Below are 12915 nucleotides of genomic sequence, written 5' to 3'. Positions count from 1 at the left end.
CTTTTGCCTATTTTTTCATTCACATTTTACATCAACAAGGAGTACTTGTAATAATGATTATAGTGCATACAGTATATAGTATAAGAGAACAGCTGTGGATTTGCACCTGGCAGGCTCTGTATGTTCCCTGCAGTCAGTGTCAGTATAGTGTCAGTGTGCGTTTTGCTATATGCAGTGCAATGATATTAGTGTCACATTGAATTTCTATAAAGCGTAATTCAATGCCTTGGGGTAATATATGTTGAGTTTGTTTTAAAAGAAGATGTCAGATATATGTGAAACGGACAGGGGAGTATCACAGCTACACTGAAAGGGCTGTAGGGTGTAATTAGGGACATCTAATCGGCCCCACAGTAAAAGGCTGCACTAGTCCAGGTAGTACAGGAGCGCGTAGTGTGTACAGCAGGAAGAATAACCATATTCAATAGTCAGATTTGCAGGATACACAAACAATAACTTACAGTTACTAACCTGTTATTCTTTATTTGTGCTCTGTTTTATATTGATGTTTGAAACGTACAGATGTGTCCTCTACACTATTGCTGCAGTCTCGCCAAACAGCCCCTCTCGACGTGCGCGGTCTCGTGTGACTCTACTAGTGCTGTGCATCTTCTGCGTCTTTTCCGCCCGCAAATGCCTCTTAGTCACAATGCGATTCTACAGAGATGCACCAGGACACTGCACTGATTCATCTGATATGTGACACTTGTATATCTGTCTGCGACTGAGTTTGACTCTGTATACAAAGTTCTATGATGCAGCGGATGTGGCTTTTTTCTACTCCAAGCTCTGTTGTGCTTTGTATACAGACTCCGTTGCACACAGATATTGAAGTGTTGCATATCAAATGAATCAGTGCAGTCTCGTGGTGTTTCTAATCGCATCGCATTGCGACTAAGACGCAGTTTCGGGCGAAAAAGACGCTCGGCTCTGGCAGAGTCCCGACGGACCCGGGGACTTGCTCCTGCCAGGCATCTCACTTCGCATGGTGTATTGAAGCTAGGTGTATGATGACACATCTGTATGAAAGTATATACTGCGTGCGTCACTGGTAACACACAGGCATATAAGACTGTAAGTCCCATTTTACACCCTTGCACTGATTTTGTGCCTTGTGTGCGAATATTTGTCTGGGACTTTCTGCTGTGTGACGAGGAACTGCAGTCCCTTTGGGCGTCTTACCAGTGAGCTATCGGCACAGCCGTACAAAGTGATCACTAACCACTTGGCTGTCTGGATTTAAAACAAGTTTTCCCAGATGATGCTCCATATTTTGTTTAAACAACAGGGAAGAATGAATGGACAAAGGAACTGTGCTCCATTCTAGTTTGTGGTCTGTTTTAATCTTTTCACAACTTCCCTATGTGCATATTTCTACGCTGAGGGCTTTGTTTGCCTGAAACTGAGCACGCCCTCCCAATTACATGAGAGTTTATATATCCTTGACGTAGATGTAAAAGTACATCCTCTCCGCGCCATCACAAAGGACCTGTACACTCAATTCTCCTTTGGTTCTATTAAATATCAGCATGTTGGGCCAGGCATTTGCACTGTGACTGATCACATCAATGACCTACCCCAATCCTTTTATTATTTACCAAAATTCAGTGCCTATTGACAAATCCAGCATCCTTGCATGTATAGGAGGCACAATGGCAGAGTGGGTAGCATTGCTGCCTAGCAGTGTTGGGGCCTTGTGCTTGATTCCAACCAGGGTGTGCAGTTTACAGGTTGTTCACATGTTTGTATGGCTCCCTCTGTGTGCCTGAGTAAATTGTTCCTGGTGTGTGTGTTTGTATGACTGTGTTAGGGAAATTAGACTGTAAGCTCAACTGGGACAGGGATTGTTGTGAATGAATAACTGTTCTCCGTACAGTGATGTACAGGGTGTTTCACTCGCTGTTGGCCCCAAAGTTTTTCTTATAACTTTTAAAATAATTGACGGAATTTGGGCGCAGTTCAAAATTCAAATTGGGGAACCGCACCAACTGCCATCCTCACTGGCATCCTCACTGGCAGTTGGTGTGGCTCCCCTATTTGAATTTTGGACTGCGCTGCTGACTAGGGTGGAGAAAAGCTGGCCTTCACTTCGCGCATATGTGAACAGCTGGCCTTGATGCTAATGGCGAACACTTTCAACACTGGCTATGATTTCCTCATGTCTCTCATAGACCAAGGTATGTCTGTGTCACACTTCACTAAATTACTTCAATGTCTTTAAAAGTTATAAGGAAAAACTTTGGGGCCAGGAGCGAGTGAAACACCCTGTAGAATAAGCTGGTGCTATAAATGATAATAATAATAATGTGCCACAAAGGGCAAGAGCCCAAAAGTGGATTATGTCACAAATGTTCCTGGATAATCCCACACTGTGTAAATGCTTCTTTCTGCATATATATATGTCTTGTGATGTGTCAGGTAATGTATTGGCTGGAGCAGTTACAGTGTAACATTGCAGGTGTTATGTCTGTACAGCCCTAATGTAACAGCTAAGGTAATAAGTGAAGAGAGTGAAGAATTCAGGTATCTTACCACAGTAACTAATACTAGTACCTTGTATTGTTATTTATTTATTAACAATTATTTATATAGGGCATACATATGTTACATTTGTATTTTATGAGATTTAACATCCCAAACCGAGGGACATATTAGGAGCAGGAATATGCATAGAGTAAATAATTATCCTATATGATAAACATTATTATAGATTAAAAATTGTCTGTATTTATTATAATTATAATAATTATTATTGTGAATATTATTAATAATAAGAATATTAATATTTACTTATAAAGCACCAGCATATTCCGTTGTGCTTTACAGTTGGAAACAAATCAGTAATAAAATAAGACGGGGTAATAACAGACAGACAAAGAGGTACAGTGTTCTCCCCAGAAAATGTTTACAGCCAGATGGCATCAAGAAGTAGCCAGGTGGGGGCCTTCGCAATAATATGTTTTAAACCCTGTCCTTATAATGATTTAAACTTGAAATAATAACATTTTATATATTAATTCTCCTCTTCTTAGAGGCCCAGTCATTTGCAGCTTTTTCATAATCAAAGTCTGTAGGATCTGGTCCCTCTAGTGAGATCAGCATCAGGTTATTTAGTGCTGGCACCACATCATTTATTTTTTATACAGCTCCCAGATACAGGCCACACTTGCAGGCTACGCAGATACTGTCCCCACTTGTTGGCACCATAGAATTTATTTTTTATACAGCTCCCAGATACAGGCCGCACTTGCAGGCTACACAGATACTGTCCCCACTTGCTGGCACCACTTGCTGGCACCACAGAATTTCTTTTATACAGCCCCCAGATACAGTCCCCACTTGCAGGCTCTCAAATACCGTCCCCACAGATTATTTTTCAGCTCCTACACAGACAGAGAATGGACGCAGGTCTACTCTCTTTAATGTGTTCAGGCGACTGTTCCCGCCCGACCAGCGTGCCCTTGCTTTTATACAGGGGGAGGGATCTCTGCCCTCCAGCCTGACACCACCCTGTACTGTGATGGGCCCGAGATGCATCACCTGGCACTCTTCCCTGTCCCAATGCGCTGCATCCCCATACAACCTACTGCCCGGCACTCCCCCCGCCCCAATGCACCGCATCCCGTAGCCCAGAACCCTCACTAATGTCCTTATTGCCGGCGGACACAATTGCCAGACGGACTGGGAGCCTCCGATTGGAAGAACATGTGTCGTCGGCGCAACTCAGCGTCACATCCATCATCTGTGTCCGTGGCAACAAGGACCCATTGAGGGCGACTGGGCAACAGGGGAAGTAGTGCATTGGGGCGGGGGGGAAGTGCCGGGCGCTAGCTGTTTAATGCCGGGTGGTGCGCCCGCATAAAACAGCCTGGGGAGAACACTGAGGTATGAGGGCCCTACTCACAAGCTTACAATTTAGAATTATTATTTATTTGCAATTTTTTAATTCTAACATCCTCCTTACATCTATGGTATTAGAATAAATTTGAATACTGGTGTATACCAGGACAGATTACGAAATATAGGTGCCTGGAATTTACCAGGAAATTTTGTCCAAAAAAGGGAATGTAATAACTAAACAGAACAAAATTGCAGCACCACCTACAACCACCAGGGGTCGACCACTTCCACTGTATTTTTATTGTCTTTATTTTGTACCTTATATTTCTATTGTAACTTGAATTGTGTAGTCTGTGCCCGGTCAGGACGCCTATATGCCTTAGAGACCTATATGTATGACGTACCCATGAAAACATAATTTTTTTCCATTATTGGTCCCATTCTACTATACCTTTCACAATTCTTTACACAAAAAAACTTGCACTCACTCATTTAAGACACTATCTTTAGATTATAAGGGGTAAACTTACTAAAGTGAGAGTTTTTAGAAGTGAGTTTTAAAAGTGATATTGCCCATAGCGACCAATCAGATTCTACTTAACATTTAACTAGCACCTTCTAGAAGATAATAGCTAGAATCTGATTGGTTGCTATGGGCAACATCACTTTTAAAACTCACTTCTAAAAACTCTCACTTTAGTAAATTTACCCCTAGGTATTTAAAAATGATCAACGAGTAGCGTTTCTTACTTGTACTTCGCAATACGCCGAAACTCATGAGGTTTCACACAAAATGAATTATGGTGCATGATCTGTAATGCACTGAAACACCGTTATTGGGTGCATTTACCTTTATTTAAAACATATTTATGGGGCCTATTCATCATTGGGGACCGGATGGCCCCTTAAGTATCCAACTCACTGCAGGTTGCGGTGGTGGATACTTAATTACTGGGGCAAATCAGCATTGCTCCTGTGCGGGGACAGCTGCTCCGATAAGCACATGCATGACCTGAGTTCACGCATGCGCACGACTGCAGGTCTGATCAATCTTCCCAACCCTGGACCTACTTCCCATAGGAAGGAGCGGGGCTCCGGGAATCAACCCAATCTGAATATGGCGTTGGCTCCCGCAAGCATACTCGGAAAACTTTCAGATTTTGGAGTTTGCTGAATACTAGCTACCCCATCAAGCCCCTAATAAGGAATGGGCCCTTTAATGAGCGTTTCCACATGTGTGACGGACCCATAGCGGATCGGGAATAGGACCCTTCAACACAATTAATAGTGTGGACTGACATATTTATTATTATCTTAACTACTCCTTAACTATTAGGATTCATGAAGTTACTATAGAAAATTACCAGGGCCATGCTTATATATCTGAGTGCCCTATGTAGACAGGAGTAATTTTACTATTTTTCTTTCCATTCCAATTCTGCTTCCCATTTAGGTCTGTATTTGTTATTTCATATTTCACTGAATTTATAGTCTATCAGTGGAGCTGGGCCAATATATTTCCCCATCACCTCATAGTTAGAGCAGTAGTTTTGAGACTTTTTTTTTTCTTGCATTTAACTCCTGTTGCTGCTGATACATTTTTTCAAATAAAAGAATGAACATGATTCTTACATGTACAGTACCTGTCTCACTGCTGCCACCACCTGGAAGCACAGCAGCACTGGAGGTGGCACTTTAAGGCAACTTGCCATAGATATCTGAAAAGTCCAAACCAGATCCCATATGTGTGCAGTCCTGAGGCAGTTACATGACTTTGTTGTTAGAAAGATGCTCCAATGTAACATTCCCAGCACAGTGAGGGAAATAACATTCTTACCATAATGAAAAGCAATGAGTGTGCTCTTCTACTAATGATATCTAGGTCTCTGTTGCTAGTAATAGACGGTGTCCCAAGGGATAGGTATGTCATTATGGTGTCACACATAGTCATCCATACATGAAGAGATCTAAATATGAGTAGCTCTGTATTCAGCTGCAGCTGACAGCACGCACTGTGCATCTTAATGTAAACCTCCGATATTGTGACATAATTCTGATAGTGAATGTGCTGCAGATGGTAGGCTGATTTGTGCACCATAACGGTCATCGTCCCACTTTTGAGGATACAGCGTCATTTCACCTGAGATCATGAGGATCATTCATAAAGTAGAAGTTATTGCACCAGTAGCTGAGAGATCGGGGATAGAGGTGCCCTGCAGTAGTCTCCTCTGTGTGTTAGGAGGGATCACACTCTGCGAGGTCTCCGGCTTACACTCAGCATGTACGCAGTTGGCCTGTTTCAGAGTTACACGCAAAGCAGCGGCAATAGCGTGCGATTTCTGTGCTCGGAAATAAATGCAAATATCTGACCCTATTCAGAGTCGGCCGCATCTGTGCGACTGCACCGGCCCCATCCATCTGCTTGTAAAAGTATCCGCCATCACTATCAGTACACACAACCTGATTCAGGTCAGGACGGTTTTGCAAGGATTCTCGCTGTATTCCAATTATTGTACAGAACGGGTCCTGCGATTAACATGATTGGCATGCTGCAGCACTTGGGGGGTGGAGCGGGGGCGTGCCTGGGCAGCATTCCAGGAAACACCCCCGTTTTCTGTGAGTGCCGAGGCCAGGGTCGGCGCAGATTTCCTGGCCTCGCTTACTTAAGGCCCCCATACATCAGCAGTCTGAAAACCACAATTGAACAATTTGAAGATTTATTGCCCGATCTTAGGATTTCCCAGTCGAGCAATCTGCGCCCATACATTACAGATCTTTTTCAGTGATTTGCAGATCGATTGCAGAAAACACAGATCGGACAATCTTGAAAGGCCCATCATTTTACTGGTAACGGTCTGCAAATCTGCTGATCATGGCCATACACTAGCAGTCTACAGCCCCAATCGATCTGTGAAATCCAACATTTTGGACAATCAGATTTAACAATTCCAATCACTTTTTGGTTGCAATCTGCGATCTGTGAAGCCCATACAGTGCAGATTTGTATACACAATCGATTGCAAATTGCACGATTGCTGCAATCCATCTCTGATGTATGGGGGCCTTTAGACTTGCCGGTGCTGCCGCCATCTCGACCGATGTTCGCTATGGTGATCCGAGTCAGCTTCTACGGACTCGCTATTGCTGTCAGGAGGCGTATATCTTGGACTGTATTGCACAGCCACTTCCATGCCGCTGTGCAATACCATGCAGACCTGAATCAGGCCCATTGCCACCAGCCCTCTCCCAGGCAGTTGACTTCCCATATCCCTGTTATGTGCTGCAGCTTTAGTATTTTGCCTGATGATCACTATAAGACACAAGTTAGTGCTGCAACCAGCGGAAGCTCCACTCCTCGTGCACTCCGTGCATACACTAATTACCACATATCGGCCTGCTTTTTTGAGAAAAGCATTTCAGGGAGATTGTGAAAGATACAGTTGTATGCTGTATGTACATCGTTGAAGAAGGTGTGTAATATGTTTGTGTGTGTATATGTGTATGTATGTATATATATATATATATATATCGTTAAAATAGAAAACAAATGGTGCGCTCCATAGTGCTTAAAAGTTTTATTCACAACAAGCAAGGATCACTTATAAGTGCTGCCCTCTGACGAAGTTGATTACTTTGTATGCCGACAGCGCGTGGCTCGTTCCCGGTGGTAGGGGCAGCGCTTGGTGGTTGCCTGGGATGTTTGTTACAACACCAAGTGGTATCCAGCCCACTCCGTGAGTTACATGGTAGGGGTTCACTTATAAGTGGTCCTGGCTATCTTTTATGTTGTGAATAAAACTTTTAAGCACTATGGAGCGCACCCTATGTTTTCTATTTTAACAGTATCTGTGCATCCTGTGGGAATCCAGGAATAATAAAAGGGGAATGCGGTTCTATGGAATAAGGACCTAGTGCTATTTAACACCCGAAAGTGTGTGAGAGAAGGGAAAAGTAGGCTGGACAATTTATATAAGGACAGCTGTGGTAATATAGCACCAGTCAGGTCGTTCACTCCCACAGCCACACTGCAAAGCCGGGGTGCCTGTCAATTTTAATAAACATTCTCCTCTATCACGAATGGATGGCATCTAACAATTACACCTATCGGCTTCCTGTGAGCACTCCTGTAGAAATACCATATTATGGCAGGTGCCAGAAATTCAAGTCAATATTGAAGGCATAATAATTGGCGCTCCAATCCAATTTGGTGCATGAACCCAGTGGTTTATTAGAAAGATGCAGTGGTTTGGGTCCACATGACCCTTACTTAATAAAGGGTCAATTGGACCTGAAACGTTAAATTACATGCATCAATTTGGATTGGATCGCCATTTATTATGCTTTTAAAATATATAAATCTATCCCTAGAAAGTGCCAATACGCTACAGACCTCTATTGCTATGGCCTTGAAACCTCTGCTGTACAGATCATTTCCCAGTCCAGCTTGTAGTAACAGGTTATATTTTGAGAATATCTTTATTCGGTGATAGCTAATTTATCTACTAAACTAGATTAGTAATTATTCCCACATATAAATATCCTGCAATCATGACCTGTTGATGGTGCTTAAGGCCTGGAGGGGAGAAGATCTGCCTGACCACATGAATTGTATGCAGGGTGCAAATGTGATCTGAATGTATATTTGGTTTCCTTTATGTTTGTCTGGTTAAGGACTATAGGAATAAGATAATTGATAACGTTCAGAATACTTTCTTAACAAACAGAAAAGGGAGAAGAGGTCGTTTTTAAAGGAATATCATATGTATCTCCCACTAGGTTATATATATATATATATATATATATATATATATATATAGTAGGTGGGAGCACTCCACATTGTACATTTGTAAATTATCCCCAGCAGGGATCAAAACATTGATCCTTTTTAGAGCATAAAATAACCTTTGTCTTATCCACAATCCTCCGTCTGCTACTACTACTGCATATCCACATTGCCGATGCCTCCCATATGAATAAAATGTGAGTGCCGATAATTGCAATAGTATATGTTAACTTGTAAGAAATCCCTTTTAGTGGGGACATTTGATCGCCCCCTGTCTGTCACTCGGTGTTTGGTGATGTTATTCTGATTCTGCAGGATGCCCATCAGCCTTTTATGGAAAGGACTGTGCCAATGTCTGTCAATGCCATAATGGAGCCGACTGTGACCACATCACTGGGCAGTGCACATGTAGAACAGGATTCACAGGCAAACACTGCGAACAGAGTAAGTGACCTGTCCTCAGTGTCCTGCTCTTCAGGAACGTTTTCAGCCCGCGTACAGGTTGCATTGAACAGTGTCCTGTTCTGTGTCTGTCTGTCTCTCCCCCTTATCACAAGAAGTGGTATAATCCTCCTAACAAGGACCTCAGTACACACAGAAATATGACTGCCCTAAATGCACAGTGCTGAAGAACTTACATTATACGTAATTATAGACATGTAGTTTTTGTCAGTATTATGACTTCTGTAATTATGGAGGATAGAAATATTACACAGATAGTCAACATTCCTTCTATTGTCAGTGCACCACCACAACTACACAGGCAGAATGTCCGTCTGTAGGCAGGCTTGTGTTGGGTCCCCTCTGGCTGTCCTGTCGCTCAGTGGTCTGTTCCTGTCTCTCTGCAGAATGTCCGCCAGGGACGTTTGGGTACGGCTGCCGGCAGATGTGCGAATGTTTGAACAATGCCACCTGTGATCACGTTACAGGGACCTGCTACTGTAACCCAGGGTTCAAAGGCATCCGCTGTGACCAAGGTGGGAGCTGGTTGGTAGTGGTTGGTCGTTTTGTCCTCCTAGATTATTTTTGTTGCACTGATTTTCTGAATTGTTCCGGTTTCTATAGCTGCTCTGATGATGGAGGAACTGAATCCTTACACTAAAATCAGCCCGGCGCACGGCTCCGAGAGACACTCTGCGGGGGCCATCATTGGGGTGATTGTTCTCTTGCTGATCATCATGACCTTGTTGGGGCTGTTCTTGTGGTACCGGCAGAGGCAGAAGGACAAGGATCACGACATGCCCAACGTTTCTTACACTCCGGCCATGCGGATGACCAGTACAGACTACGCTCTCTCAGGTGAGCTTGGCAGGATTTCCGGTCTCCTAACAGTTATTTTTATAAGGCTACATTTAATATACAAAGTGCCAATGTCTTTAATCGTGCTGTGCAGCGTGGAGATATAACAAACGAACATCGAGTATAGTGTGTTAATCAATGGATCGTTTATGTTTGAACATATAAGGATTGAGGATGATCAGGTGGCTCAGCAGTGAATGGGCCACACAGCAATCAAAGTGTTCTACGACTGGAAGAATTAGTAGTATAGCAGTTGTGCGCAGGGGTAAAGGAGAGATGAGGGGAACTAGGGAAGATGCCTTTATATACAGGATTATATTGTCATTTAGGCTTTAAAAATCATTCATACAATATATATAAGTGTACTTAGATCAGTGTTCCTTCTATGGCCATGTACATATTCTCCTTTCTCAGTTGTTCCCTGTACATTTTAAATGTCCCTATATAGATGTGTGATTTCTTACTGTTGCTTCAGTCACGCCAAATAGCCCCTCTCGGCCGTGCCCGTTCCCGTGCCAATGCGATGCCACTAAGATGCAATATTGAAAGATAAATATGATGCGCTGCTGACCTCTGAGCGTCTCAGCCGCGTCTCGCTCTATGTGGCGTATGGACAACCAGTAAGTGACGACACATCTGTATGGTTCTTAGTAGTTTTCCAGACCATTGGTGGGAATATTACATGGACATACTGTAGGAAATTTTTGAGATGCGTATAAAAAATAAATGGGATACGAGTTATATATTTGTCTTACTGCAAGCATCCTTCGCTACCGGTTTAGATGCGCATTGACGCCCTAAGGTAACGGTTATCCCCAACCGAAGACATTTGTATGTCACATGGCTATATTGATTGTATCCGAATATGATCTTGCTAGACCTTGTCCGTATGTAGCAAGCGGCACCTGGCAACCAATATAGTCTCATCTGCATTACTCTGGTCCGATTGTGTAAGAAAAATAAAATACATGTGTTTTCATAATAAACTTCCCTGAATTAATCTGGCTTCTACCATGTAATACAGGCGACTGGCAACAAAAAGAATCCACACTTCTAAACTGGTGTGATGAGTTGTAGCTGTCCTGTGTAACATCCTGCAAACTAATACCCCTTTTACATCGCAATGCCACGTCTCACCTGGGATTTTGTACACAGGTCAATTCCGGGTGCGACCCGGCTGAGACCCATTTCAGGCTGGCGGCCCAACCCGGCTTGTTGCCAGGTCGATGACGTCACCACCATCATGTGCTGAGCCGGCGATTGGAGATGAGATCATCTCCAAGCGCTAGCTCTGTCTATGCTGTGAACAGGACTCTGGTTGCGTCGACCCGGATTACACATTCTCACTTCATCGCTAGCCGGGTTGAATCGGTGTTCAACACTGCTTATTACCAAGGTTGAAATGCCGGGTCGACACACATTATATCAACCCTGCCCTTTCACACTGCACAGTAACCCAGGTTGCTATGCGTTCACATGAAATAACCTAGGTTATTGCTGGCAGTGTGAAAGGGGTATTTTAGATAATTACAGTGCATCCGGAAAGTATTCACAACGCTTCACTTTTTCCATTTTGTTATGTTACAGCCTTATTCCAAAATGGAATAAATTCATTTTTGTCCTCAAAATTCTACACACAATACCCCATAATGACAACGTGTAAAAAGTTTTTTTTACGATTTTTGCTAATTTAATAAAATAAAAATTTAAGAAATCACATGTATATAAGTATTCACAACCTTTACTAAATACTTTGTTTATGCACCTTTGGCAGCAATTACAGCCTCAAGTCTTTTTGAATATGATGCCACAAGCTTGGCACACCTAACTTTGGGCAGTTTCGCCCTCCTCTTTGCAGCACCTCTCAAGCTCCATCAGGTTGGATGGGAAGCATTGGTGCACAGCCATTTTCAAATCTCTTAAGAGATGTTCAATTGGATTCAAGTTTGGGCTTTCGCTGGACCACTCAAGGACATTCACAGAGTTGTCCTGAAGCCACACCTTTGATATCTTGGCTGTATGCTTAGGGTCGTTTTCCTGCTGAAAGATGAACCGTCGCCCCAGTCTGAGGTCAAGAAAGCTCTGGAGCAGGTTTCATCCATGATGTCTCTGTACATTGCTGCATTCATCTTTCCCTCTATCCTGACTAATCTCCCAGTTCCTGCCGCTGAAAAACTTCCCCACAGCATGATGCTGCCAAAACCATGCTTCACTGTAGGGATGGTATTGGCCTGGTGATGAGCGGTGCCTGGTTTCCTCCAACCATAACGCCTGGCATTCAGGCCAAAGAGTATAATATTTGTCTCTCATGGTCTGAGAGTCCTTCAGGTGCATTTTGGCAAACTCCAGGCTTGCTGCCATGTGCTTTTTACTAAGGAGTGACTTCCGTCTAGCCACTCTACCATACAGACCTGATTGGTGGATTGCTGCAGAGATGGTTGTCCTTCTGGAACGTTCTCCTCTCTCCTCAGAGGAATGCTGTAGCTCTGACAGAGTGACCATCAGGTTCTTGGTCACCTCCCTGACTAGGGCCCCCGATCCCCCGATCGCTCAGTTTAGACGGCCGGCCAACTCTAGGAAGAGTCCTGGTGGTTCCGAACTTCTTCCATTTATGGATGATGGAGGCCACTGTGCTCAATGGGACCTTCAAGGCAGCAGATATCTTTCTGTACCCTTCCCCAGATTTGTGCCTCGAGACAATCCTGTCTTGGAGGTCTACAGACAATTCCTTGGACTTCATGCTTGGTTTGTGCTCTGACATGCTGTGTCAAGTGTGGGACCTTATATAGACAGGTGTATGCCTTTCAAAATCATGTCCAATCAACTGAATTTACCACAGGTGGACTCCAATTAAGCTGTAGAAACATCTCAAGGATGATCAGTGGAAACAGGATGCACCTGAGCTCAATTTTGAGCTTCATGGTAAAGGCCATGAATACTTATGTACATGTGATGTCTTGGTGGTTTTTTTTTTTTTTTGTTTGTTTTTTTTT

General features: G+C 43.4%; 1 protein-coding gene across 4 annotated transcripts in view; it reads left to right on the top strand.

Annotated features, from left to right (window-relative positions):
- Positions 1 to 12915, top strand: part of MEGF11 (multiple EGF like domains 11) — a 386527-nt gene that overhangs the window by 353997 nt on the left and 19615 nt on the right. For 3 of the 4 annotated variants that reach the window (XM_088452756.1, XM_088452755.1, XM_088452753.1), the window contains exons 18-20: positions 8939 to 9067; positions 9472 to 9600; positions 9689 to 9922. In XM_088452756.1, coding sequence (XP_088308882.1) covers positions 8939 to 9067; positions 9472 to 9600; positions 9689 to 9922 — 492 coding nt within the window. The remainder of the gene's footprint in view (positions 1 to 8938; positions 9068 to 9471; positions 9601 to 9688; positions 9923 to 12915) is intronic. The other variant, XM_088452754.1, reaches the window with a different exon arrangement.

The sequence above is a fragment of the Taudactylus pleione genome, unplaced genomic scaffold (genome assembly GCF_031769625.1).
Source record: "Taudactylus pleione unplaced genomic scaffold, aTauple2 ptg000556l, whole genome shotgun sequence".
Taxonomy (NCBI): domain Eukaryota; kingdom Metazoa; phylum Chordata; class Amphibia; order Anura; family Myobatrachidae; genus Taudactylus; species Taudactylus pleione.
This window is presented reverse-complemented; position numbering and strand designations above follow the sequence as displayed.